The 27711-nt window shown below is 54.9% G+C and overlaps 6 protein-coding genes across 6 annotated transcripts; 3 read left to right on the top strand and 3 right to left on the bottom strand.

Moving 5' to 3' along the window:
• Positions 1-5943: 5943 nt before the first annotated feature.
• CH63R_02338 (Polya nuclease) lies at positions 5944-10495 on the bottom strand (the record flags this gene model as incomplete). The annotated part of the gene is made up of 3 exons (XM_018297313.1): positions 5944-7117; positions 7175-9703; positions 9759-10495. The coding sequence occupies 3 exons, from the start codon at positions 10493-10495 to the stop codon at positions 5944-5946; spliced, it is 4440 nt and encodes a 1479-aa protein (XP_018162129.1).
• A 2390-nt stretch (positions 10496-12885) lies between these two features.
• CH63R_02337 (Leucine rich repeat protein) lies at positions 12886-16785 on the bottom strand (the record flags this gene model as incomplete). Its single annotated transcript, XM_018297312.1, has 4 exons — positions 12886-14343; positions 14394-14701; positions 14753-15037; positions 15090-16785. 4 exons carry the CDS (start codon positions 16783-16785, stop codon positions 12886-12888), a joined length of 3747 nt encoding a protein of 1248 aa, XP_018162128.1.
• A 1010-nt stretch (positions 16786-17795) lies between these two features.
• Positions 17796-17999, bottom strand: CH63R_02336 (uncharacterized protein; the record flags this gene model as incomplete). Its single annotated transcript, XM_018297311.1, has 1 exon — positions 17796-17999. The coding sequence occupies one exon, from the start codon at positions 17997-17999 to the stop codon at positions 17796-17798; it is 204 nt and encodes a 67-aa protein (XP_018162127.1).
• Positions 18000-22716: 4717 nt separating this feature from the next.
• On the top strand, positions 22717-23809 carry CH63R_02335 (NADH-cytochrome b5 reductase; the record flags this gene model as incomplete). The annotated part of the gene is made up of 4 exons (XM_018297310.1): positions 22717-22870; positions 22930-23015; positions 23093-23608; positions 23660-23809. 4 exons carry the CDS (start codon positions 22717-22719, stop codon positions 23807-23809), a joined length of 906 nt encoding a protein of 301 aa, XP_018162126.1.
• Positions 23810-24128: 319 nt separating this feature from the next.
• CH63R_02334 (Pre-mRNA-splicing factor SPP2) lies at positions 24129-25205 on the top strand (the record flags this gene model as incomplete). The annotated part of the gene is made up of 1 exon (XM_018297309.1): positions 24129-25205. One exon carries the CDS (start codon positions 24129-24131, stop codon positions 25203-25205), a length of 1077 nt encoding a protein of 358 aa, XP_018162125.1.
• A 909-nt stretch (positions 25206-26114) lies between these two features.
• Positions 26115-27707, top strand: CH63R_02333 (Alpha glucoside transporter; the record flags this gene model as incomplete). The annotated part of the gene is made up of 1 exon (XM_018297308.1): positions 26115-27707. The coding sequence occupies one exon, from the start codon at positions 26115-26117 to the stop codon at positions 27705-27707; it is 1593 nt and encodes a 530-aa protein (XP_018162124.1).
• Between the last annotated feature and the right edge of the window lie 4 nt (positions 27708-27711).

Here is a 27711-nt window from a genome sequence, read left to right as displayed (position 1 = left end):
ACACACCCGCACACACATGCGCCATCAAACCAAACCCACCGGTCGTGCTCCCCAAGGTCCCCTGCTCCCAGACGTCCTCAAGGGTGATTGCTGGAGATGACAGCTGGAGACCGTGGACGTAGCTCGGCGGACAGTGGATGATAATGCTGCTGCTGCTGCATGCAGGGCTCTGCTGGGGGGGGGGGGGGGGGGGGGGGGGGGGGGGGGGACTAGCTGTGGATGGATGGTATGGAGGAATGATGCAAGTTATAATTGAGATATCGCAACTCCTGATTTCACCTCATGCAGTCCGCATTGTGGCGGGCGTTGGTCCGGGTCCGTCTCGAAACCAACGGGTGTCAAGGAAGGTCGAGAAAAACCGAGTCCGGTAGGCGGTTGCCCAGAGCCAAGCAGAGGTAGGAGCAGGACACGATGGAAACCGCTGCTTCCCTCTGGACAATGGCCTCGTACTAATTCAGTCACGGTGGTGGTTGCACGGCTAAGCGCCTCAGAACTGCCGTCCTTCGGCTGATCTGCACCCGTAACAGTGCTTGGCTTTCCTATCTGAGAGGAGACAGAGGCGAAAATTCATCAGGCGAAAGCTGTTGGTTGTGTGCGTTGTGCGAGGGCTTGCGGGTTTGCGAGCTCAATGTCTCGCTCTGCGACGAGGTTGCGCTCCTTGTGTTGTGTGGCGTCCCTCGCCTGGTCTTCCTTTGATGGCCTTGTGTGCGGTTGTGTGCGGCTGCGGTTGATTGGGTCAAGAACTCAAGGAATGAAGTCAGCGCGTAGGCAGCGCGTCTCGCCGAATTGGGAAAGAACAACAAACGCGTCTTCTACTCACCAATCAAAAGCGCTGTGCTGTGTGGGGAAGCTCTGCCATTGGCTGTTGTGGTTCGTCCGATGAAACTGGGCTGGGCTCTCCCGACCAATTTGCAGATGGGAAACCACGGATAACCGCTGAAGGGCTGGACAGAATGCTCCTCTCTCTTCATCCTATCTTCTTTTTTCTTTTACTCTCCCTCTTTTCTTTTTTTGTCAGACTAACATCGGTAAGCAAAAATTTTCTAGCAGCCCGCCCCTCCTCTCCCCCCTCTTCCAGCAAGGTGCTGTATTTGAGAAGAAATGTCTTGCGACGATTATCCCCGTGGTGAGACGAGACTAGATCTCAAGAGTCAAGACCCTGCCCTGAGCTGGCCAGATCGTCAGGTACGGAATGTGGCTGCCGTCTCACTCTGCCTTGCCGATGTTGGTACGAGGCGAACTGTGAGTGCGCTCGTCCATTCCGTACGAGTGCATATCTCGTCACTGAGCTCTGCTGGGCCAGACGGTGGGAGTTGCTACCAGCTGGCTGAGACTTGGCCGGGCTCAGGCCGGGGAAAGGATCTTGCGCATCGTGACATCGCAAGTGTTCGTGTAGTGCATTGAAGTGAGTGCATGGTTATCAGACTATCCTGATTATCCTGTAATCCCGGTAGTTTAAAGGAGGGGATCCTAGGCCGGACTTCTCGAAACTGGGTTTTGCTGGAGACGCCATCCACGGTCCCCGATTTATCCAAGTCGCAAGAATAAACGGGAAAGATGGATGGAAAATAAGAGAAGGGGGTATCAACTACACTAGAGGCTCGAGCCTTCATGCAGGGAGCTGCTAAGAGTCATTGGTGCCGCTCGTGGAAGGTAGACCGATGGATCCTCCCATAGGGTTTCTCGCGCATTGTTGGAAGGTGAGCCGTGACGAATTAGCATGCCACCTTCGAAAGGTCTACGTCGTCCTGAACGCGCGTGGACGAACGGACAGTGGCCGACTCATCCAAAATGTCTATCAATCACAAGTAAACGAGCCATCAGCCATTTAGGATCGAGGCTCCTGGAACCCTCTTAAACTCTTGTCTCCGAATAGGTGTACCGTAGCAAAGGCAGCTCTCCAGGCTGCAAGCACCAATGGTGACGACTCGTTTGCTACGACATGCGCATCTCCACTCGCCACTTGGCCCGAAACCTTGGGGTTCAGAAAGGTCAGTGACCGCCAGGTACGGGGAAAGGGTCTCACAAGTTGAGACAACATCCCATCATTGACGGTCTATCCTGACAGGCACAACAGGCCATTGGGGTACAAGTTGAGAGGCATCTGACACTAGTCATGATGCATGCAAACCCGCTGAGCTTCAAACCGTCTACGCCGTGAAGTTATCTCATCGAACACGGCATCTGAGACCGATGTGCCAAAAGTGCCCGTAACCCTTCCGATTAAAATTAAAAGACGATGCTACAGACACAGCACGAACGAAGCGAGTTTACCGAGGACGGAATCCCCTCCCCCGGTCGCTCACTCTCATCCGTGACATCATCCCCATCCTCGCCAATCCCTTCACACATGATTCCTGCTACTCAATCTGCCCTTCCAGAACAGAAACCTCGTGAATTCGCCCGTGCCTGGTCGCGCCCCCGGCTCGTGATGCCAAATCAAACCGTTTCCACTTTCAGTCGTCCCATTGGCCCCACGGGCTGACAATGTTTCAACGAGAATTGGGACCAACTCCCAAGTTCCTAGCCGTTCCTCCCACTAGCCCCACCACACCACACCATCTCAAAGTCGAAGCCGCTTCCCAGTCCAGACGGTACGTATCTGCTGCAAGTGAGAGTGCGTACAACTTCACGAGCGCAAGGCGTTCCTCGCCAGTCGCAAGCGCAACATTTTCACCCAGTGGTGCATGGAGACCTATTTGTACAGTACTGCGGTACCTAGTTAGGTAGGCTATGTGTCCGTAGTGTAAGACCTTACAGGGTCCGGGCTGGTCCATCCTCCCCACCGGGCATTGGTCTGCTCGATGTTCTCTGTTGCCATCATTCCCCCTCTCTCTGCAAGCTCGTCCGGTACCTCGCGGGCGTCCTTTCCCATGTGAATTCCCACCTCCAATTCTGCGCATCTCCTTCACAAGACACTGATGGGGCGTCGGGTAACTGTCTACAGTGCCGTGCGGATACCTGCACTATGCACACATTTCTCTCGCCTCATCCAAGGTTCAGCCTAGTCGTCATCCCCTGTCAGTCGATCTGCGCATAAGGTGCAAATCTTCCAACGGGAGATATCCCATCTCGCACATCATTGACAACGCATCTAGCTCGACCGTCGTCTCCGTTTTGGGCATCCTCTTTTCCCTCGTGCCCTTCTCAATTCTTGCGTAGCAAGGGGGGTAAAACCAAGGGGGAAGTATCTGTTTGATCCATCATCGAGATGAGCTTGCGGTATTCGCTCCCGCGATCAAATTTTCGTCGCGACTTCCCTGACACTGGGAACGCCCAGAGACGCGGGACAGACCAGAGAGTGTTAAACCTTCATCCTCTCTCTGGCCACGACCCCCCGGGCCTGGCCAACTGCCAGCTCACACAGTTGATGGAGTTGATGGAACCCCTCTCAATGCTCAATGCGCAAACAGCCGCGGGCCATAAACCCGCATGCCGTTGCAGCACACTACTGTACCCATCGCGCTCTCTGTCCCTCTGTTTCTCTCTTTCCAATACTCTTGTGTTTCCTCGCGAGTCACAGATTGTTACGCTTCTTGCTGGTACCCCAGGCCAGGCGCGGGCATCCCTGTTTTTTCCCCCTGATATTAATAGTGCCATTTTAGATATACCCGCCCGAAGTGCCGACCCTTCTCCCATTGACCATGGTAAATTCCCATCCCATCCCATCCTCATCCCACCCGTCTACCTTGAGGCTTATCGTCTCTCCCTTAGCGCATGACATCCCCAGAGCACCAGGCAGCCCGTGGCCTGATCCTGCCTTACTTGATCATCTCCAAAGCAGAGAAACCCCATGTCAAGGTCCCCAGTGGCCTAACAACCCCGGCAAGCTGTCCTTCTCGAAAGAGGCTAAAGGTCAAGGCGGTCGAACAAAGCTTTGGCCGCCTCGAGCACACGCCCGTTGTCGCCGTCCGTTCGTTTACCGATCACACGTTGAGTCTGTGATCCTCGACATCCTAGAAGGGAGCATTGACAGCCAAAATTGGCCTCTCTGGATGCCCAATGCCTCATGGCCCTCATTCCCGTCTTGCCAACAATGGGACACCGCATTTTCCGTCTCATTTGCTTTCCCCCACCCTCGACCTTGATTTCCTCCCAAAGTAAGTTTATGCCTTGGTCTACGTACGGGAGTTGTGAACAGCTGAACTGGCCAGTGGGGCAAAACTGCAATCTTTTTTTTTGCTCGCCGGAAAACCACATCCACAAGAGAAAAAGGAAGCATACTGGAGGCATTGGTTTAACATCAGATCGCCGACCCATTGCAAGACCTCTGGACATTTGTTGCATCATCCCATCCCCCCCCCTCCCCCCCCAATGACAGGCCGATACTGTTCGGTCACTTTGGCTATTGGGACCAAAAATAAAGTCTCCAAATACATCACTTGTTCCTTCGCCTTGGAGAGAAACTTCGGAGCTCCTTCCAGACACCACCCCGGAACCCATCGGCCCTCGTAGCATGCAACCGCACAGACTCGCAGGACCGAGACATCAATCCTCCGGGCAGAGCATCCTACTACCGTTTCCTCGAATAGATGAAGGAAACGGAAATCTGGAGGCTGGGAAGCTGAAGCTCAGGGTAGATAGTAGATAGCCCACGACCCCAAGTCTTTCCCACCACCGGTGGCCGTTGCCCGTGCATCTGTTTCATCGCGCCGTAGTGTCGTTTGCTCCTCGCCCATGACAGGCTGGATCCGGTCACGAGAGAGGGGGAGAGAGGAAGAGAGAACGATAGGCGCTGCAAAGCACGTCCCTCCCAACCTGCCCTGCAGGAATTGTCGTGCTCGGCCTGTGAAGCTCCTCTCCGCCTTCGCAGGACCCGTAGATCCACACCCTCCTCTCCATGTAGTCGAGCTTTCCTGGAGGCGGATGCTGCATCCTAGTCTTGATAGTTGAGCTTCTTGTTGGAAATCGGCCTGCTTCTGCTGCTGTTGCTGCTGCCGCCGCTCTGTCCTCGAAGCTAGAGGGGGGCGTGCATATTCATATCACCCATCGATCATTCCCTCGCATCGTGCCTACATTAGTTTGACATCCTGTCTCTCGTAACACAACAGCGCTCGCGCAAGAGATCGGCCAGCTAATCCAGCCGCCAAGGGGATGTCGACAACGTGGGCTCATGGAGTTTCTAAAGTAGATCCAGCTGAGCAAGAGACTGCACCGCACTCATGCACATCCTCGATCCGATTCAACAACATGCCCAAAATTGTCAAGGTCGTCTCCCTTCCTTACCATGAGATCATCAGCTAACAGGCCTGTCATGGGCCGGGTGATGTGCAACATATCACCACTACCCAACTAACACTTCTTCCGAAAATCCATAGTTCCAATAAGCAAAGAAAAGTAAGACACCATCAACTCGCTCGCGTGGTCGACAAGACAGGAAGAAGGGAAGTCTGGCCCCTCGTCATATCCCAAACCTGTAGCAATCGCACTCCTTCATAGACGGACGCCAGCGCCAGCGCCAGCGCCAGCGCCGCACCGCGCCCTGCGTGCAGAGGCGATCAAGCCCTCACGCCGCGCAACAAGCCATGCGCCTTCGATTGACGTTTCGGCGCCGGGAATGGAATAGCACTAGAAATAACCTGCGCCAACCAGATTGATGCCACGGAACACCAGGCACCCTGTTCAGGGTCGATGCCGGGTTTGCTCAGCTCGGATTCTTTGTTTGACACAACGGACTCGCAGTCGGACAACGGGCCAGCATTATTACAGAAGCGAAAAACACTCGGGGTTTGCAACATTACTAGAGGGAACTTTGGTCAGATACTGGAAAATAGACACGCCTCCCCCTTCTCATTCTTTGCCACCTGCGACCAATGCAATCTGCTTCCAACCAAGCCTGGGAGGGGAAAAGAAAGTCCCAGCAGAGCTATTCCTCCTCGGTGACATATGTTGCCTGCTCCTAACACAAAACCGATCTCCCCTGTCCGCATCGACTTGTACCACTTAATCCAAAACGCGACCTGCAGTAGCAGCGCCGCTCTTGTCGCGAGTCTCGGTCTTCTTCAGAGCTCTACCCATCTGAATCTCACCGAGCAGGCCTGATGGCCGGGCCCCTGGTGGGGGGGCTGCAGGTGCGTCACCCGCCGGTGGTGGCGGAGGCGGTGGCGGCGGAGCGCCCAGACCTGGCGGCGGCGGCGGCGGCGGCGGCGGAGGACCGCCTGGGGCGGGTGATGCTGGCATAGGCGGAGGGGGAGGGGCTGCCGGGGCCTCAGGCGCAGGGCCGGGGGGCGGAGGGGGGGCGCCGATGCCTGGCATAGGCGGAGGGGGGGGAGGGGATGAAGGGGATGCATCGCTGCCAATGCGCGGGCTGACTGGGTTGGAAGTCGGCTTGTCTCCGGTAGCCGACAGTGGCCGAGGGGGTCCCATAGTACCGAATAAGATAGAGGCCAAAGCCGCTGCACTATTGCCGCCGGGCCGGTCATCATCGTCCGAGTCTTCGTCGTCCTCCTCCTTATCCGTGCCCCAGTCATCGTCCTCATCAGGACGCTTGCGGGAGAACGGGCCAGAGGGAGGCGGAGGAGTAGCAGCCGCAGGCGTGGCCTTGCTCTCTTGTACCATGCGGTGGAAGGGATTAGTTGACTGCGCAGCTGCCGGTGCCGGTGCCGGCGGCGGCGGAGGGGCAGCAGCAGGCGCCGAAGGCTCGCTTGGGCCCGATGTAGACTCGGAAAAGTGAGAGAGAATGCGATGGTACGGGTTGCGGCTCTCGTTCTCGGTGGGAGGGCTCGTGACCACGGTCGGGACTGCAGGCGGCGATGAAGGCTGCTTCTCGAGCTCCTGGCTGCTGATCTGGCTGCCGCCCTGCGTAGGGGTCGACGCCTGAGGAGTGATCTGAGCAACACCGTCCTCGTCATCTGAGGAGCTGTCATCATCATCGTTCATGGCCTCGAGCTGGCGCTGAAGCTCCAACTCGCGCTGTCGGGCCGCCTCGATTTCGGCTCTCTGGGCTGCAAGCTTAGACTCCTTTTCCTTTTGCTCAGCAAGAGCTGCCTTTTTCTTGCGCTTCTCCTCTTCCTTCTTGAGTTTGCCCGCCTTGACTTGCTCTTCAAGCGCCTTGAGTCGAGCCTCTGCAGCATGTCGCTCCTTCTCCAGGTCGTCCTGCTGCTCTCTGGCGTTGGCCCTGAACACTCGTTAATACACGACCGTGAGCGAGCCGTTATTCATGTGGCGAACTTACTCCAACTCCTGGGTGGCACGCTGCTGCTCCTCGTGCTCTCTGGCAAGACGCTCCTCTTCTACTTGCCTGGCGGTTTGATCATCTTCGGCCCTGCGGGACGCCTCTTTCTCGGCAGTGTCACTCTTAGCGGCCTTCCTCGAAGGCGGCGGGGGAGGCTTCTTCGCAGCTGGGGCCGGAGCACCTGATTCTTCTGCAAGTCGTGCCTGTCGCTCAGCCTCGCGACGCTCATCCTCCTCCTCTGCTTGGCGAAGCTTGGCAGCCCGCTCAGCCCGTTCACGCTCCATTCTCTGGGCAGCTGTCTCACCAGGCTTGGTGGGAGCCTTGATGCCCAAGGCGGCAAGTCTCTCAGCCATGCGCTGCTCGGCCTGTTGCTTGATAAAAGCAGCACGCTCTTCAGGGGTCTTATACGACGAGTACGAGCCACCAGGAGTGGTAGTACGTGAGGGGGGGGCGGGGCTCTCGTTGCGAGTAGTCGGGGCGGCCGCGGCGGGCTCTGCTCGGGCAGCTGTAGCAGGCGATCGAGATGAAGAGGTAGCACGCCGGTCCTGAGATCGGACACGCGCGGCACGGCTAGAACGCTGGAGATCAAAAATGAAGTCTCTGACTTCATCCTCGACACCGAGACCGTCTTCCCAGCGTCGCTTCTCGTGCTCATTGGTAGCGGACGTGGTACCTTCCTTCAGGTTATCTTCAATACCACGAGCAAAATCACGCACGGAGTCCTCCACATCCTTCACCATGCTCTCATTGTTCTCCTTCTCGGTCTTGACTTTGAGGTTCTCCTCCTCAAGGCGCTTGGGAGCCTCATCATCGAAGCCCGACTCAACCTTCTTGCCGGTCAAAGCCGCGGTGCGCTGTTGCATCATGGCCTTAGCCCTAGCCTTCAACCTGTCAGACTCGGTGACAGCGCCACCGGGTCCGGTGCCAACGATAGTAGTGGCGCTGTTGGGGTGGGCCTTCGCGTCCTTGAGTCTGAAGAGTTCGAGTCTTGCATCTGCGATAGCCTTCTCGGTCTTGCGAACCGCAGAGGCCAGCTCGGGGACCTTGTCTGTAAGGGTCTGCAGCTGTCGCTTCAGCGCACGTCTCTCAGCCTCCGAGTCACCTGTCGCCAGGGCAGCATCGGGGTGCGCGTCGATGTCGTCCTGAATGCGGCGAATGCGACGGTACAGCTCCTCTGCCTCCCGACGGTCGCGACGGTCAAGGACATCGTCCTCTTCCAGGCTCTTCTCGTCGGCAAAGTCCATGGCGTCAAGAAGCACCTCCTTCTCTCGTATCTTCTTCCTCAGCTGATCAAGACCAAGATCATCGTAGGCGGACGAAGCAGAAGCAGGTGACTCGGGGCGGGGCGAGTTGTTGCCTACACGACGGCGGGCGCTAGACCTGTAACCCACCTGTTCGTCGTTGTTCTTGAAAACCGTAGCATCTTTACGCCCACTGCCGTGGCCACCGGGTGTGCCCCTTAATGAATGGGTCTTCATGTAGCTAACTCCGGTCTTTTGAGGAAGCAGGGCGGCGCCAGACTTGTTTCGAAACTCCGACTCCTGACTCAACATGGACCTGATAGTGCCGATAGATTCATTGATGTTTCTTGTCGAAGGGGGCACGAGCTCAGGAGGTAGTTGATTCGGAAGGGGGTAGCCGTTGAGCTTTCGGTAGATCAAATGCATGGCGACGGCAAATTCGTCAAGATTCAGACGGCCCTTGTTACCGTTGTCCGCAAGAGTCCAGACGCGTTCCAGGTCGGGCTTTTCCAGACCACTCTGCCCCAAGATTTCAATGGCGGCATCTCCACCAATGAAGCCCTTGTGAAGGCCGTCCCAAGCCTTGAAAAGAGCGTCATATCGTTGCTTCTCCTCCTTGGTAATCGCCCAGGGAATAACAGCATTACCTTGCAGACCCTGTGTCGTGAAGTTTTGCTGCTCGCGGCCTTGCTGTGGCATCATTCTAGCCTGCAGAGCGTCGATGTTGGGCAAGCCAGTGGCTGGGGCGTTCACCAGGCCCCACTGACCAGGCCTACCCGTAGGTTGCGCATTCAGGGGCGCGGCCATCGGCCCTCCTCCCGGTGTAAGGCTATTACCATATCCGGTGGGCATCGGAGGCATCGGCGGTCGCGGTCCTGTGTATCCTGTAGGCTGCGGATTCATCCCCGTGGGTTGCGAGTTGATGCCGGGGAATCCGGTCTGCTGGGGCTGCAGACCCTGGTTTTGTCCAAAGCCCTGCTGCTGCTGACTAGGAAAGCCGGTCATCTGTGCTTGCAGCAGCTGGGAGTTCGAGGCCTGAGGCTGAGGCTGGTGAATCGTAGGCTCAGTGCTTGACCTGCCGGTCGCGTTGCTGCCCGGGGTGGTCCGGCCGGTGTCCTCGGCAATGCTAAAATTAATAATGTCCACCATGCTGGAAACTTCATTTTTGACGTTGTCAGGCAAGCTGGAGGGCAGAGCCTTTCCGGTAAGCTTCAAGTTGCACAGGTACATTGCCAAAGCGAATTCAGGGAAGTGGAGTTCTCCGGATCGAGTGGTATCCGACAAGGTCCTGTGCATGATTCATCAGCATAGGCTATCGCTGCCAGGCTCAGCGCGAGACTTACCAAATGTGTGAAAGAGAATCACCATCCAGACGCGACCGCATCAACAGATCCCTAGCCTTGTCTCCGGACATAGTGGTGGCAGGGCCATCGCCGACCGCAGACTTGAACAAGGTCTCGAACTTGGACTGGTCTTGGGCAGTGATGAATGACAACCTAATGTTGGGGATCTTGTTCGCCGACTTGGGACGTCTGCCAGCTGGCTTTGGTGTTCCTCCAGTGCGGAAAGAAGCAGCCATCTGGCTGAAGCCCGTGGCCTGAGGTTTGATGGGAGCTGCGGCTGGAGCAGGCGTCTGCTGCTGGCCCTGGAAGCCAGTCGGCTGAGGTTGCTGGAAACCAGTCGGCTGAGACTGTTGGAAACCGGTCTGTTGGGGTTGCTGCTGTTGCTGCTGCTGGAACTGCGATTGGAACTGCGGGGGGATCGAAGGCATCGGGGGGGCGCCGGTCTGGAAGCTTTGCTGAGGCTGAGCCTGACCAGGGAATCCGGTGAACTGAGGCTGGAGCTGCTGAGGAGTTTGCTGTTGCTGCGACAGCGGCTGCTGTTGCTGCTGCATCCCCGGGTAGCCAGTGAACTGCTGCTGCAACGGCGCTTGGCCGAAGCCAGTGGGCTGGGGAGCGAACGGGCTCGGCTGTTGCTGCTGTCCCGGCTGCTGCCCTCCCATGCCGAAAGAGCTTCCATATTGCTGCGCGCCGGGCCGTTGGCTACTTCCACCCAGGAAGGCGTTCGAGTTCGAATACATAGCGGGCGGGTTGGGGAGATTGGGCGCGAAGACTCCTGATGACGACTAGTGGACCGACGATGGTGAGCGATTGAGTCGAAGACAGACGTCACGAGCGGAGAGTCTCCGACGATCAAGATGGTGAATGGCTTTCCAATTCTTCAAAAGTTGGAGAGTTGTCTGCGAAGAAAAGAAACGCCGTCGTGCCGGAGTGATGGCGACGCTGATGACGAAGCGCTCTCGAGTGTCCAGCTTGACACGGAGGTTTCAGTAGGAAGGTGCGGCGGCGGCTTGGACGGGAGACCAGTCGAGTGGTTGGTTGCCAGTTGGAACCTGGCAGCAGGCCGAACAGGGGTCCGCAAGTCAGCCCAATGTGGCTTGGCCTTGTGGGTTCGATTGCAGAACATTACGTGACGGCGCATAGCCTGGAACGGTGTATTGCATCAAGTCATGCATATGCTCTTAGTGAAGCGTTCATCTGCAAGCCAAGCCTGCCTGGGCTGTGAGGGTATTGCGTACAGAGTACTCCGTACGGATACTTGATTGCCGACTCATCTGTTTCTTATCCTTGCACAGTGAGCCGTTCCATAATTCTTCATTATCGGTGAAGTTATTTCTTCTTATATACTTTTTCTTTTCCTACTTGAAATCAAGCATCGACATTCCTTTTTTTCTTTCTGTTTTTAGAAAAAGAATTGGAATTACGGCCTCTTCCACTTGTCTTTTTCGTTCTTCCCGTCGACGCGACCCTTCCGCCGATCGGTATCTCGGGTCGAGTGGACCAGGGGACGAGGACCCAACGTCCCCTTGACTCTTCCACTTACCTGGGTATGTGCATTCGAAGCGTGCGCTCGGACCCCATTAAGTGCATCTAGGCTCTGTAGACGAATTTACTTCGTCAGGCGGTGGTTGACTCATCCTCCCCGTTAATAGCATTATTCCATCAGGTCAGCTCGCCAAGTTATCATCTTCCAAAGTGGTGCACAATGATGCAAGTGCACAGTCGTTAATGAATTCAACCTCACCAGCTGAGAAGAACGATTGCATACCCCTTCCACTTGGCTACCACCTTGTCTCCTGAATTAAACGCTCACTACTTGCTGCCCTATATCGCGCTCTCACCGTTGTGTCGGCTTCCCCGCATATGCAGCAGCAAGAGAGCTTGGACAAGTCGGACCCGCGCAACACGAGAACAGACGGCAGTAAGTGTCCAATGCGGCAAACACAAGCCGCGCCCCTGCGCAGCACTTGTGCAGGGATCGCCAGACATATGGCGGTTTGAAACCTCTCAGCCTCTGTACTGCACTCATCTGACACATAAGAACCAACCGAATATGCGGCCACCTGACGCCGGCCATTGGCCATGTTCCAACCGTATCCGGCTCCGAGTGGGACCCCGGAATACCATTCATGCACCAACCCGAAGTCCGGGACTGACAACGCAAGTACCGCATCCCTCAAGACCAGAGTCGATGGATTCAAAATCAAGGCCGGCAGTCCGTTTGTTCCCCTCGAGTGCTGTCTCTGAGGTTATGGTTCAGCACAATCCAAGCATGTTGGCGCCTCCCGAACTAGATGCTTCAAACAATTTGGATGCCGTGAGCCTTATCCTTCTCGTCTCTGGACGATTTCTCTAATATTACAGACAAGTACAGTAACACTAACACCACTCACCACTACTACTACACAAGCCATCCCATCAGTTCAATCAAAGAAGCCAAAACGCCATAGTCTATTAAGGGCGGCTAGAAGACGACGGCCGAGTAAATGCGAGGCACTTACAGCTGTAGAAGGAATTTTTACCCGGAAGGTGGAGCTTTCTCACCCTGTGGCCACCGCCAAAGACGTTTTCCCACAGGATGCATGTAAAAATATGTTTGTAGTATTCTCACAACTTATGTATTATAGGTGAGATATCTTGGCCTATCTCAAATAAACCCCATCACCCCACAAAAAACCTCCAAGCCGAATTGCTCAGTCAGTATTCCTACATCAAAATCCAGAAGGATGCTAAACCTGTGAGACCTCAAAACGCCAAACAAATGATATGAGGTAAATCCACACAAAAATTCGACCGGTACTAACAATGCTTTCCTGCGAGTGTGGGTATCAATCCCGCGCGGTATCTTCAACACACGTTAAACCCCCCATTTTTGAGAACGCCTGATTAAACACTACCAAAAGAAGAAATATGTTGACGTCGCTGATATCTATGTTGAGGGTGTGAGAAAGTCAGGATGTTGGAGACTTGTTTGGTCTTGTTCCATCTGTGTGTTTTTTCTTCTTTCATTTCTCTTCTTCTCTTTCATTCTTGGCTGGTTTTTCTTTCGGTCCTTTTTTTGTTTGTTTCTTTTTGTGTTTTTGTGTATGGTTTTGTGGTGTCATTTGTTCATTCCTTCCTGGTGACTGGGTTACGGAAGTCTCGTGGTCGACACTGAGGCCCCGGCTTTCCTGCCGACGTCACTGGACTGTGTCTGCGTCGGATCGTCGAGGTTGAATCCGTGTTGGATCATGTGTTTCAAAAGAGAAAAATCAAATTCATCAGCGTTGTCGTCCACGATGCGAGGAGCATCGCGAGACTGAGGGACGCTTGAGGCGATGGCGTACCCTTTCACAGGGCTCTCGGCCGGTGCCCACTCGGGAGGCGTCGGAAGCCCGGAAGAGCCACTGGCGCCCTCCGTTGCAGGACTTTCCATAACTTCCTCTCGGGTGACATGGTGCGGAGCCGCCTGAGCACCGAACTCTTCCATAGGCTCCAAAGGAGGAGTGTTGGCACCGAAGTACACGCTTCCACGGTAGCCCGGCTGCATGACTTTACGCCGAGTCTTCATGGCCTTGACAGCGAGCCCGCCGAAGACGTTGCCGAGCTCGAGAGTGATCCAATCCTCCTGGCCTTCGTCCTGGGGGTCCCACTGCATGCGAGCCATTTCTTTCTCGAGGGACAGTGTCCGATTTCTCTCGAGGATGTGATCAATTTGAGCTGTTTTGACACTCCACTCGTCCTTTAGGTTTTGCATGAGAGCACTGTTTTTGTCCATTTCCATTGCGAAACTCTCGAACGTGGCTTTTGAAAGAACCTTGGATGCTCGGCGAGCTCGAGCAGAGGACGGTTGGCTAGTGGGCATACCCACGTTTTGGACACTAGATTTGATGGCCGTATTGAGCTCGGCGCGGGAAAAGGGGCAGAATTCCTGGATGGAGCTGTTCTGGTCGAGAGATCGAACCATGTGCGACAAATTCGACAGGTTAAAGTTGTTTTCCTGCACATCCAAAGTTGTAAGAGTCTGGTTGAGATGGATGGCGTGCGCCAGGTCACCAATATTCAGGTTCAGCTTTTGGTTGCGAATTCGTAGATGGCGCAGCGCTGTGTTCTCGGCGAGTCCGGAAAGAGAGCGCGAGAAGCCTAGACCTAGCTGTCCCTCGTCGAGTTTGGCAGAGAAGCCAGAGAAGTCCAGGTACTGAACGGACTGATTCGTGGCGAAGAAGTCAGACACGGCCATGCAAGCGACTTCGCTGACCTGCCCAGGAGTCGAGGTCCCGACCAGACTGAGCAGTCGGATGGTTCGGTTGAGGGACAATGCCTTGATGATCTTGATGTAGTTCTCCTCGTTCTGGAATTCAATCATATCCATGAACAATGATGTTGGCCCGAAGTTGTAGGCGATGGCAGTTGACAGTGATTCTGTACCAGTCTCGAGATAGTTGCCGCTGATGGAGCACGTCATCACTCTCCCCTGGCCCATACTGCGGAATAGCTCAGCGATTTGGGTGCCCGTCATCCCGCAGTTGTTGAGATCCAGCCTGCGCAGGTAGTTGGCCTCGGGACACTGCAGATAATTGCCAAGAACTTGCAGCGTGGCATCATTCAGCTATGGAAGCGTTAGCGGATGAAGATGTACACGAGTCTTGGAGGACTTACGTTGATGTTTGAAAGATCCAGCTCTTCCAAGCCCCACCTCATGATGGTTTCATCAAAAAAGATGGGGTCCATGAACTGGCTTAGGCAATTGCCGGCGATACCGAGTTTTCGAAGGCAAGCAAAGTGGGACAGGTTGTTCTTGACCACCATGTGGTCGACGTGACCGATATTGCGCGAGGTGTTGAGTGCTTCCATCTTGTATCCCTGAGATGGCAAGGCGTCCCAGATTTCCTCCAAGCTTCTTTCATCAAGATTGCATCTGGATATGTCCAGTTCCCTTAGAAGATCGGGAATGTGCAAAACGTCGACTACATCCCATCAGTCAAGGATGTATACAAGAGTCTGTGAAAGCCACTTACCCAGATCACCAACCTCTGCTGCGGTCAGCGGGTTTCCGCCGACCAGCAGGGTATCACAAGGAATGCTGCCAGTTCTGAGGAGCAAGAGAATCGGCCGAACAACCTCGGGCTCCTTCTTGGAACCAGCTCGAGCACGCGAAACGCCGACGATATTCCGCAAAGCCAGGACGTTGGTCAAGTCGATTTTCCTGACCGACCCGGAGGTGAAGGCAACAGCGTGAATCTCTTGAGAGAGCAATGGCGCAGCTTTGAGGATATCGCGGTGGCCACTATCTATCACGAGACCTGTTGCAATTAGCAAAGAAGCATATCGATCCATCGGGAGTAGCCGGCTTACCATCCCGGTTAACATCTGCCACAGACTCGTCCCAGCCTGGAACATCAGTCAAGCCGCAAAGGGGCGAAAAGTCAACGTCGCGGAAAGACAGTGCCTTGAAGTAGTCGTTGAACCGGAGGGCCTTGAAAACGGCCAAAAGTTGAAGGGCCGAGTATCCTACAGGTTCCTTGGCGGGAAGGAGGCGGAACTCTGGGCAGTGTTCTCTGCGCTCACATTTCCAATTCACCGTCCATTCGGGAGCCTTGCATTGGAAGGTCGCGCAGTATGCTTCGAGAGTTCGCTTAAGTCCGCCATAGTCCTGGCCTGATGGAAGCAGGAGCTGAGCAGTAAGGCCTCGGATGTCAAAAATGTCGCGTTGCATGTGCTGGGGCCACGCCGGCTTCACCGCACGGTCTGCCTTCATAAAGGTCATAACGATCTCTCTGTACCAACGGCTAGCGAGCTCGAGGCGCTTTTCGTTTTCGCAGGGTAAACTCCTCTGTGGGTTAGCGGTGTGCTCGCGACCCCAATCACTAAGTACAAACACATACCGGAATCCAAGAACAAACCGCTCCTCGTGCGGGACCATGGTAGCCTTCAAGCGGACCAGCGATGTCAAACCGAAGACTACAGCGTTGATATCGATATCCTGGGGTGCCTTGTAGACTGAAGTCCTTGCCACCCGAACAAGATAGCACTTGTTCTGGCCGAGGAGCAGGTAATACGATGACCCATCACGAGACTTTTTTGCAGTTTCGAGGTTCTCTGCCTTGGAACTCAAGAGAGTGGTGCGCTGGACAACCGGGAAGATGTCCAGCGGGCACCCGAGGCACGATGGCTCTTCTTTCGCGACAATGGCGTAGATGGCGGACTCAACATTTGAGGCAATGAGACCCTTTGGCACGGTGGACGAGCCCACAGACTCACGGGTAGCACGGCGAATCTCGGACATCCAATCGTCTCGCTCTGGGGGCACACCGAAGAATAGTTTTGTGCAAGCCCATGACACCACTGGAGAAGTCTCGGACCACCATACATCCAGCCCAAAATGAGGACTCACGCCCTCTTCGTTGAAGATGTTGACGATTCTGCACAGGGGGATCTCGACCCGGCCATCTGAATGTGAACCATCCTGACTCAAAGAAGACGATGTTGATGACCTTTTTAAGCGTGCTGATGGAGGTGCCAGTTCGGCGAAGTTTGATCTTGCTGCTTCGACGCTGCTGAATTTGATGAGATGCCCGTCAGTCAAAACGACATACTCGGCGCGGGACTTCCACAAGCGGCTGTCGGTCTTCAGCGGTCCATGCTTGAGAATCCTGACAGGATTCGGCGGCGGTTGAGGGCTGAGATAGTTTGGCGTCTCCTCCGATAAGTGGGAGCTGGTGGAAGAGTCCTTGGAGGCACGGCGGTTGAGGCGGTTCAAAATGGAGGATGATGTCGAGCCACCAGAATTGTTGTTTTTGTGGAGGACTCGTTTCGACTTCATGTGGAGGCCACCAGATGCATCCTCGGACATGGACGCAAGATCGGTGGACGAGGAGCTGCTGCTGACCTTCCTGAAGGTCTTTGTCAAGAAGCTCCGCCTCTTACCCCCTAAAGTTGGTGTCGAGACGCTCCGTAGGTCTGCCGGGCTTTTACTCGTACTGAGCGTGTCCCCATGATGTGTCGTCTGAATAGTGGGCAGCATTGAACGCCGGTTCGCGGCGGTATCCATGGTCGACAGATTTGACGTGCGGTAATCGGGGGTCCAAGCCCAGCCTATTCCTTCGTCTCGTCGCGGTCGTGGTCGTCGTGGTGGAGGAAAAGCCCCGGCCTGCTCGGGCCTACAAGGGCCGTTAAGGTCGAGAATACAGATTATTGGGCCATGTAACGTTTATCAACAGGCGGGTCGTCGAGGTCAATTGGAAACTGGTGGTTGATGCGATGTTTGACGCTTGGAGGGTAAAGGTTTGCGGGAAGCGGAGAAGGGGGAAGGCTGGTATCTCCGTCAACGAGACAACGCAACAAACGGGTGGTATGTGAGATGTATGATAAGGTAGGAGAAGGGTATCAGAAGAGGAAGGGGACAACAAGTGTATACAAAGAGGATGGATGGCGGAGGGTGCTATTAAGGGACTTTGCAATTGTTTCGCCGAGCGAGGTGAGAATAAAAGAAAAGATACCCGGCGAGCAGGGAACAGCTGTTTAAAGATAAAGCGAGACTGAAAGGTCAAAGTGCAGCAGCACAGCAAGCGTCTAACAAAAGCTAGGTACCTTGCTTGGAAGGGCAAGGAAAGACTCGAAACAGAGAGGGTGGGAGGTAGCAACGGGCGACGAGGGGGTGTACACCAATTCGGATGATTGGGTGGGTGGATGCGGAAAGATGTCGAACGAGACGAGGTGTGAGAGACAAGAGACCTGATCCTGGCTACTGGCAGAGACAGGGCGGTGCGAGTCGGGCGGGCGAAGATACCGAGTGCGTTGCGTGCGGGAGTGGTGCAGGGCCAGCCGGGGTTCAAGGTGGGTTTGACTTGAAGGAAATAAGCAGTGATGAGGAAGGGTCGGATATGGGAATGATGGTTTGGCAAGTGAGATTTGGAGAAAGGGACGGATGAAGAGGAAAAGATGTTGGTGTGTGTTCGCAGCGTAGCAAAAGCGGCAGCGGACAGAGAGAGACAGAAAAGGGAGTGCTGCCTCCTAGACTTGAGATTGGATAGGACTGGCAGGCCTGGGAGTGGGCAAGTCTCAAGTGGACAGTCCTCTGTAGCCCAAGCTTGATGCAGCTATGATGTTATCGATGAACATCCTGTTTTGGTCCTGAAAACGTTGTCCAATAATACGCACGCGGGGTTCCTGGCCCTCCGTGGCTCTTCCGTACGGCGCAAGGCCCACAGGCGCCTTCTCCATCCTCTGCTCCCTCCTTTGCTTCTTCTGCTGGTCGACGAACATGGCGCGCGTTACCAATCGGAGGCGCTTCTCGGGGCGGTATGGTATGTCTTGGGCATGCACTGGGCTTGGTACTATGTGCGGCCCTTCTCACATGTAGGCCGATCAGGTATATCTCTGCCGACCTAGGTAGCTACCCAGGTATGTACCGTATTGGTAGGTAAGTTGTACGCGCTCTGACCTGGATTCGATTGTCTGTTTGTCTATCCATGCATTTCCCCATGACATAATTCCTTCGCGCTTCTTGTCCTAGACGGATATCCGTTGTTATTGTCCTGGTGGCTGAAAAGAATTAACTTGATGGAGCTACTTCAGCTGCTGTCTGAAGGTTTACGATTGCTGGCATGGCACATCCTGTGGGAAGTGGTTTGGTGAGCTCCTAAGAAACAAACTGGACTTTTTACAGACTACAGCGGCAACCATCCGAACATGCACTCCAGTCCACTCTTATCCATCCCATGGGCCATTATGCACTGTTTGCGTGGGTCATGGTGCTACGGGTCTGTGGCCTGCTTGCAGCAGCAGCCTTCGTGCCAAAGAGGCGGCAGGTGACCCATCAGTGCCTAAGTAGGTACGCTACGTGGCTTCTACTGATGTAGGTATGGATGAGGCTGTTAGAAACTGTGCAATTCAGTTCTATGCACATATCATCGCGAGAATTGCCGCATACCGCATGCCGCATGCCGCATTCGTACGGCAGTTCACGGCACTCACTCCCCGGCTACCTAGGTACTTACTATGCTTCCAACCACTTGAAATGGGACGGGCACTTAACTGATAGTACATAGGCACCTAGGTAAGGATACTCTGTACATGCTATCGCAATGCCTGCACCGTCATGGCTTCCGGCACCCTCTCTCTCCGGTCCTCCATTTCCCTCTGATTCTCAGGCTTGTCCGGTTCCATGGGGCCTCGCGTTCGCAAGCCCGCCGCGCCAGCGACTACCACCAACTAGACGTGGGTTCTTATTACTACACTACCGGTATGCCAACAGCCAAGCTGGCGTACGCAGAATGGGTGGTGCATTTCGAGACTCGAGCACGTCCAGCCCGCTTCTCGAGACGCCTGCTCGTCTGCGCGTCGAGTGGCTCCCAGGGCCACGGGTCTACCTACTGTGTACACCACGGATACGAAGCGTAGCGCGACATACCATCCGGGTGTGATGTACCCCAGTGGGCATGGGATATCGCGCGGAGTCGCAGTACGCTTTGTCAGGCGTAGCTGATGCCAGAACTCCGCATGTGCCGTGTATCCCACATCCTTCACTTCGGGCTTAGGATATGTTAATATGCTGGCTGGCGAAGAGGCGGGCAGCTTCCTATCGTTCTGACTGCTTCCGTTGGCATGTCCCTGTGCTGCACCCCTGCCCTCAGGCCTGTTCGCCCGCACCACTGCCAAGCCATGCACGTCGTTCTTGGTCAACCCAGGTCCGCCCGGGATTCTTCTAGTAGCGTTCTCTGATCGTCATCACCCAGACACCCACCCATCGATTTTCGCCTTGATAGTCGGCGATTTATCCCCCTCCGTTTACCTTTTTGTTTCTACAACTTCTCCCAACCTTCTCCAGCTTTCTTTTCCTTTGAGGCTCCTTACCGTGGATACGCGCTAGAGCCGGTGAGTCCGAGAGTAAGGGTCGTCCCAAGCCACTTTCATATTCAGCTAGAGGGGCGCCCTGGCGAATTGAAATATCTCAAGATTGCTTCAAATCTCCCTCTAGCTGCATAGCCACTTCACTCCCGACTGCGGCTTCTTCCGGACACAAATTGATTGTACACTGTTCTCTACGGGCTGAGGCTGCGGTACTCTCGGCGTTCCCCCCCCTCGTGTTCCTGAATAGACTTTTATCCCTCTTCAAAGGCTAAGATGAGTTGAACAGAAGGCCTTTCCCGAGCCCCGAGTGCCCTGGCGGATGGATGGCCTTGTCAGCCCCATTTCATACGGATACGAGGGGTGGTCTTGGGACCCTTCATTTGTTCATGGCTGCGGAATACCGGCCGGGCGCTTGAACCAAGACCAATTGACTTCCTACTTGTAAGCGCATTAGTCACGAGTCGAGCATTATGCCGCCTTACCGAGGGTGAGCGCGAGAGACAGATTCGTCGGCCCAACGACCGAATGACCACCTAATGGACTCTCACTCCAACATATCTTCTGGTATGAGGCTGCCGAATGCCATCATGTGTGCAGCTGGTTGCGAACATACTTCACCCACCAGAGGGGTGGCGATTGCAATGTACAACGGTTCAGACTTGCCGCTGGGCTGTACTCTGTAATCTCTGCAGTGTCGTCTCCCCACTCTGAAGACATCGGTAAACGCATCCCATTTCCCAGACCCAAGGAATGGACTGCTCGGCGGCGACGCGATCATCTGAACAGCCCGGCGGGCTCTGCACTCCGCGGATGCGAAGATGTGAAACAACCCGCCCCGGCCAAATTGGGGGGCTTTCAAGCTATGGACTGGATGTGGGCTGGGGGGCAACATGTCAAGATTGTGACTTGTCTCTGATCGTCGTCAGTGCAGGGGATGGGTGGGCGCCCTTTTACTGCCCTGTCGACTCGTTTCGCTGTCTTTTTCCCGTCCGCGAAGCTACGAAAGGGGGGAAAGCCACTGCCGCACGCTTTGTCCACCATTTGGAGGTGGTGCAATACCTACCTTGGTATCCCATCAAACCAAACTCACCTCCCAGTCCTTTGCCAAGCCAGCAAATCCCAGTCGTTGTAACCTAGAGCTATTCCTGTGTGTCGAGAAATGAACCGGAATTGTGCCACACAGAAAAAGAAGGAGAAAAAAGAATTGCCCTAGTGGTAGCCACAGCATGACATGGCCTACCTATTCGTCGGGACCGCGATTCCGAGGAAATCGACACTCTCCTTTCATACGGCGGTGACACGAGCGCGGCGGGAGGTACGTTTTCCTACCGCGGACACGCACGGACCTCCTCCCGCATCCAGCCCAACGGGTGTGCCTGGGGCGACACAACGCCTCAAGCGGGGACCAGCCGGCACCGTTCGACAATCTGACCGGCCTCACTTTCTCAACCACCGCTATCGGCTAAGAGTGAGACCCAGTTCGAATTTCACGCAACTCTTGTTCGACGCTACCGGTAGCGTAAACGTGTTGTTTACGAGAACGCGCGATGATGGTATTCTTCGTCCAACAATTCCTTATGTCTCACTCTTTCTCTATCTCTCTCCTGCTCCCGGGACCCATTGAACAAGAATTCTGTTTGGGGAAGGGAATCCCGATGGCGGTAGGACTAGGTACAATGCGATGCAATGCCATGCAGTGGTAGCCCATAACACATTGTTTCCGGCTACCATTCACCGAAACCCCCCCAACCCGCACCACATTTCTCAGAACAGCATTCTAAGTTCTTGTTGCTCAAGATGCACTCAACACCGCCCAGGTCGGATAGCTGCCTCCTGCTAAAGTTACATTTCGTCTTAATTTTGTGTCACCAACACGCCGCTGGAGTCCATGATGTCATCACTTGATAACTCTTGTCTTTCCGATCGATCCAATGCATGAGCGGTCCTGTCCTGCTGTCATGTCACCAAGGTACCACTAGCAATCGGCGGCTCCAAAGGCAACTGACTAGCCCCAAAAGGTGGCATGTTCGTGGCTTGATATGGCATCGAACGGATCCATAGTGCTTATGGTTGCCAAAGGTCCGAGGCACGATACGAGGGGGCATTTCGGATTTGAGTCCTCCGTCAACGAAACATGGCTGTTGTGCTGATGTCGGTCGAGCTTGCCGAAAGCTGTATGTGCCAGCAGCGAGGCTTTCACTTGCAAAAGTTCCTACTCGCCCTGCAGCAGACATGGCAACAGGAATCTTGACTCACGAGACGATAGGAATGAACGCAGAGAGCGAGTCCAAAGCATTTCCCGTCTGCTACACCATTACGCAGCCGGTGCGATGCTTTGATGGCGATGGTATCCGTAGTAGCGAAAGATTGCAGCCGAACATATGGTAACATGCACTATTACATGCATTTCGGAGTGTTGAGATACTTGTGTCTCGGGTATCTTGTCCTCATTTGCAAGGGCTCCTGCAGCTCAGCCCCGGGAGGGGAGGTGGTTGATCAACTTGCTGATCTCTGCACATCTCTGGAACGACGACGCGCATCTGCAGGGGTCCCAAATGGACGCAAGCTAACGTGTTGCTGTACTCAAAGTGGCGTCGTGGTGTCGTGGGTGAACAAATTCGGAACAGACCCTTTTCGGCGACATTAATGAGCCACACTGTGGCGTAAGTTCTGGAGTGACTTGTAACTGCCGACTTCGGGTCCGTCGGGTTTATTTTGCCAGTTTCGGCTCATTTTCACGCTTCCGCCCCGCGTCCGTACACCGACCCTCGCATTCGCAAAAGACTGCACTGCGACTTGACCGCTCGCCGTTACAGGAGTGGCAGAAACGCGACAGCTCAACAGAAAACCGGAGGGGTTGTCCCACTTTCGCGATCTTACGATATCTGGTTGCACGCTCGCTCTTGCCGCAAGCTCCAACGTTTATCCAACACCAATTGAACGCGACAAGTTCCCCAGTAGCGGTCTTTTCCGTCAGTGCTCTTTTTCATGCAAAGTTTAGGGCATTAGCTGACCTAGGTCTTTCTTCCAACCTCTAGATTCCCACGCCTTGGAACCCGAGCTAGCAAAAAGCCCAGTTGCAACTGTTGCCCGTTTACTGTGGAGAAGAGCTCCAGACATAACCTTCATCATGGCCGACACTCTCGCTTCCCGCAAGTACTTTGACAGTATTTACATCCCCGCCGGTCTGATCATTCTGGGATGCGCCATCACCAAGCGCGAATGGGTCCCGTACGCTGTCCTTTTGTCGCTGGCGCTGGGTGCCTACAAGTACAACTCGATGCGTGAGTTCGGCCCCCTCTCGGAACACCTCGGAATTGACCACTGACATACCCGCGTGCAGAAATCAAGAAGGTTCTCAAGCCCGATGCTTTCCAAGAGTTCGAGCTTAAGGAAAAGACCATCATCTCTCACAATGTCGCCATGCAAGTAATCTCCCGAGTTCTGAGCTCGATCGTTTGGCTAACTGCTGCTGTAGCTACCGCTTTAACCTCCCTTCTGAGAAGAGCATCCTCGGCCTCCCTATCGGCCAGCACATCTCTATCGGCGCGAACTGCCCCCAGCCCGATGGCACCACTAAGGAGATCGTGCGCTCCTACACTCCAATTTCTGGCGACCACCAGCCTGGCTACTTTGACCTCTTGATCAAGTCCTACCCCACCGGCAACATCTCCAAGTACCTAGCATCGATGAAGGTCGGCCAGTTGCTCAAGGTCAAGGGTCCCAAGGGCGCCTTCGTTTACACACCGAACATGGTCCGTCACTTTGGTATGATTGCTGGCGGCACTGGCATTACTCCCATGCTTCAGATCATCCGTGCCGTCATCCGCGGCCGCCCAACCGGTGACAAGACCGAGATCGATCTCATCTTCGCCAACGTTACGCCTCAGGACATACTGCTGAAGGAGGATCTCGACACCCTTGCCAAGGAGGACAGCGGCTTCCGTGTGCACTACGTCCTGGACAAGCCACCTGCTGGCTGGACTGGCGGCGTTGGTTACGTCACCGCCGACATGATCACCGTAAGGCTTCTCGGGATATGTTCGTCGTATGCAATGCTAACAATCTTGTAGGATCTGCTCCCCAAACCCGCTGACGATGTCAAGCTTCTGCTTTGCGGTCCCCCGCCGATGGTCAGTGGCCTCAAGAAAACCGCCGAGAGCCTCGGATTCAAGAAGGCCCGCCCTGTGAGCAAGCTTGAGGACCAGGTCTTTGCTTTCTAAGCAAGACAATTTCTACCAAGCGACTCAAAATCTTAGACATGTGAGGAAATAGCAATTTGCGTGGGGAAAAGAAATAGAGGAAATGCAGCGGTCACGGAAGTAAAGGTCGAGTTCTACTAGGTACCTACGTGAGCACATCCCAGGAGCTTTAACAGGCACAAATGCGGCTCCACCTTACGTAAGGCATATATGGTCCAGATCCCTGCAAGTTGACGTCGCAAGGTGAACCTACCAATACTTTCTTTCTGTGATTCAGCCTCTGGCGGTTGGCATTTCTCTACTCTTTCAACCCACCATAGCCTGCCTCGCTGCCAACACCATGTCAGACGGCTCCAAGATTCCACGGATAGCGATCAGCTTCGGGGGCTCTTCGAGCTCAAAACCCAACAAGAAACCTTCCCGCCTCGACCCGCCATCATCGTTAGGCAAGCGGTCACGGACAAACGCGCTGAAAAACAATTTCGACTCGGACTCGGACGGCGAGCACGATGGCGGTCGCGGACGGCACGAAGCAATCACAGAACTTGGTGGCGAAAACAAAGAGAAAGAGACGCCCCGCGCACTCGTGATTGAGAAACAGGGGAACCGCGACTGGAAGTCGGAACTGCGTGGGCGCAGAGGCGGCAAGAACCTGCTGCCTGCTGAGGTGCAGGCGCAGCAGCGACACCAGCAGAATGCCGCGCAACAACAGACCGATCGAGAACCCGCCGACGCGGATAAACAGATTCAATGGGGCTTGAGTGTCAAGAGGCGCAAGACGAGCGACGAGGCTGCGACAGATCATGTCGAGAATGTGACAGGGGGACAAACCATGGAGGAGAACGGTTCACAGGAGAAGGAGAAGGTTCCACGGACCGCGGATGAAGATGCTATGGACGCCTTGTTGGGGAAGAAGCGTCACGAGGAAGAGGACATTGTTATTCAGGCGACGGAGCAGGACGCCTACCTGTCTGACATCAAGCACGTGGGTGAGGACTCGACGCTTGCAGACTACGATGCGATACCAGACGGCGAGTTTGGCGCTGCACTTCTGCGCGGCATGGGCTGGGACGGCAAGATGCGCGGGCCCAAGAAGAAGCAGCCGACGGAGCGGCGGCAGAACCAGCTCGGTCTCGGGGCTAAGAAGCTCGAGGGTACGGAGGACTTGGGACAGTGGAACCAAGGCGGAAAGAAGAAGAGTAGCAGGCCGAGACTGGATGAGTATCGTCGCGGCGAGGAGAAAAAGCGGAGCGAGCGCAGGGAGCGGAGGGGGGAGAGTTATCGGGATGAGAGGGACCGTGAGCGCGAACGGGATAGAGATAGGGATGGGCATGGGCATGGACACCGTGACAGGGACAGGGACAGAGAGCGGGACTACTACAGCTCGAGGCATCGGAGCGGTGACTCGAGACGCTGACGACTTGGAGAAGCCCGAGGAGGATGCTAGAATAATGCAGTTGAATATCGTGATTCGGGGAGCAAGTATGCACCACAGGCATACAACATCATTTGTTGCAAGTCTGAGCTGGAGCATCCGGCTAGTGGTATGAGTAGTCTACTGGGATACAGTCTCAACAGGACTCGCCAACTGACTTTACTCTTCGAGGGTAGGGTCCTGGTGGCCTTTTCAAAGAAACACATATCGACCCGGTATTATTGCATGTGGCGGAACCGCCTGCCTGCCCAAAGCCGCTATTCTTGCTTTTGAGCCCCATGTATGGATCGACAATCTGCTGTCCTTCGTGGCTGCAAACCTAGTTAATCATTGCCACATAAGATGCAACCCATTCCCGGCGACGGGGTTAGTTACGTGCACTTTCTAGTGCTTGAGTATCTTCGTATACGGCGCATGCAAGCTGTCATAGCACAGAACAGAATGGAGAACCCGTGTGATGACAGAGAGGTCGTACCCACAGGTCGTTTCTTAAGCCGGCGATGCTTCTTCCCTTCTGACCGCAACCCCCCCTGGAACTTATCAATATGTACCTTAAGGAGGTAGGCAAGTCATATATACTCAACTAGTACTTCATCCCTTCCGCTGTGCAACCAGTCACGCAGCTCCAGACCACACCACCAGAGACGCCCCTTCTCAACCTTGTTGGTCTTGAGCCGACAAGCTCAAGCGGTAGCGACTTCTGGTAATTTGTAAGTTCGAGCGTCTCTCCTACCTCTTGTCGACGGTCCTGCATAAGAGACACGCTTGTCCCGCTTTGTGAACTTTTGGCAATGGTGTTCTCTGCCCAGCTTGATTTTGACGGAGCCGACGACGGGCCTAATACTTTTCTATCGTCATCCCTACTATACATCTCAGCAACAGTCCTCCAACATGTCTTCTTCACAAGGGAAAAAAGTTGTGCACGATACTATTGCCTCGGATCCAGATGCAAAGGCCGCCAGAGAGTACGAGGAACAGCATTCCTACATGCAAACCGTCAACAAGTTCCGCCCTGCGATCAAGTGGTCCATCCTCTTCGCCATAACCATCGTCGGGGAGGGCTACGACCTCGCTCTCATGGGCAACTTCTTTTCCCTGGCCCAGTTCCAGAACCTCTTTGGCCACTCCTCGGGACGCGGCGCCGCCAAAGAGATACCCGCTCTCTGGCAATCCATGATCCTCACCAGCAGTCAGGCCGGGCAGGTCTCAGCCATGTACTTTGCTGGCTTGTCCATGGACAAATACGGCTACCGCAAGACCATGATGGTATCCCTGGGCACCGTTATAGTGTTTCTATTTGTCAACTTCTTCGCGACGGCGGTCTTGCCCACGCGAGGCTACAACGCTGGCCTCGGAATGATTGCTGGCGGCAGTTTTCTCCTGGGCATGCCGTGGGGGTCTTTCCAAGCCTGTGTGCTAGCCTACGCATCGGACATCTCCCCTCTGAAGCTCCGTCCGGCCCTCACGACGTTCATTTCCATGTGCTGGATCTTCGGCCAGCTCTTCTCCACAGCAGCGATCAAAACTGTGACGACCATCCAGGACAACGACGTTTTGGCGTATCGTCTGCCCGTCGCTCTTCAGTGGATTTGGCCTATACCCATTCTCATTTGCGTCTTCCTCGCTCCTGAGTCGCCCTGGTGGCTCATACGACAGTCCCGCCCCGACCTCGCGCGCCGCTCCCTCAACAGACTGAACAAAGATGCGGCATATCCCGTCGACGGCCAGGTCAAGGTTCTCGAGCTCACCAATGACCAAGAGAAGAATTACGAGAACGAATCGGAGATCACCTACCTCGAATGCTTCCGCGGCATCAACCTCCGCCGCACCATGATCGTTGTGACGACGAACCTCACGCAACAACTCTGTGGATCGGCGCTCATGTTCTACTCAGCCAAGCTGTATCAGAAGGCCGGTATGAGCAGTTCCAAGTCGTACGACTTCACGCTGATACAGTACGCAATCGGTATTATCTGCATCGTCACATCTTGGCCCCTGATGAAGTACATTGGGCGCAGGACGATTTGGCTCTGGGGCCTGGGGGTTGCAGTTGTTCTCATGGCCGGTGTCGGTGTTCTGGGGTTCTTCAACGACGCGCACGTGGCAATTCCATGGGTCATTGCGGTTCTGCTTGTCATCTTCACCGGCGTTTACAACCTCTCAATCGGACCGCTCGCATACGCCATCAACCCTGAGATACCGTCGACTCGCCAGAAGGCCAAGACACTCGTCATCGGTCGTGTAGCGTACCTCATCGCCGGCCAGTTCAACATGTGGCTATTGCCGAGAATGCTGGAGGACGTTCCCAACGGATGGGGTCTTGGACCTCGCGCGGCAATGGTATACTCTGGCATCAATGCCGTATTCTGGGGTTGGGCATACTTTTGCCTGCCAGAGGTCCGAGGCAGGCCGCAGGCGGACATGGATGAATTGTTCAAGAGAAATATCTCCGCGCGCAAGTTTTCCCAAGCAGATATCGAGTAATTCC

This window comes from Colletotrichum higginsianum, chromosome 2, assembly GCF_001672515.1.
Source record: "Colletotrichum higginsianum IMI 349063 chromosome 2, whole genome shotgun sequence".
Taxonomy (NCBI): Eukaryota; Fungi; Ascomycota; class Sordariomycetes; order Glomerellales; family Glomerellaceae; genus Colletotrichum; species Colletotrichum higginsianum.
This window is presented reverse-complemented; position numbering and strand designations above follow the sequence as displayed.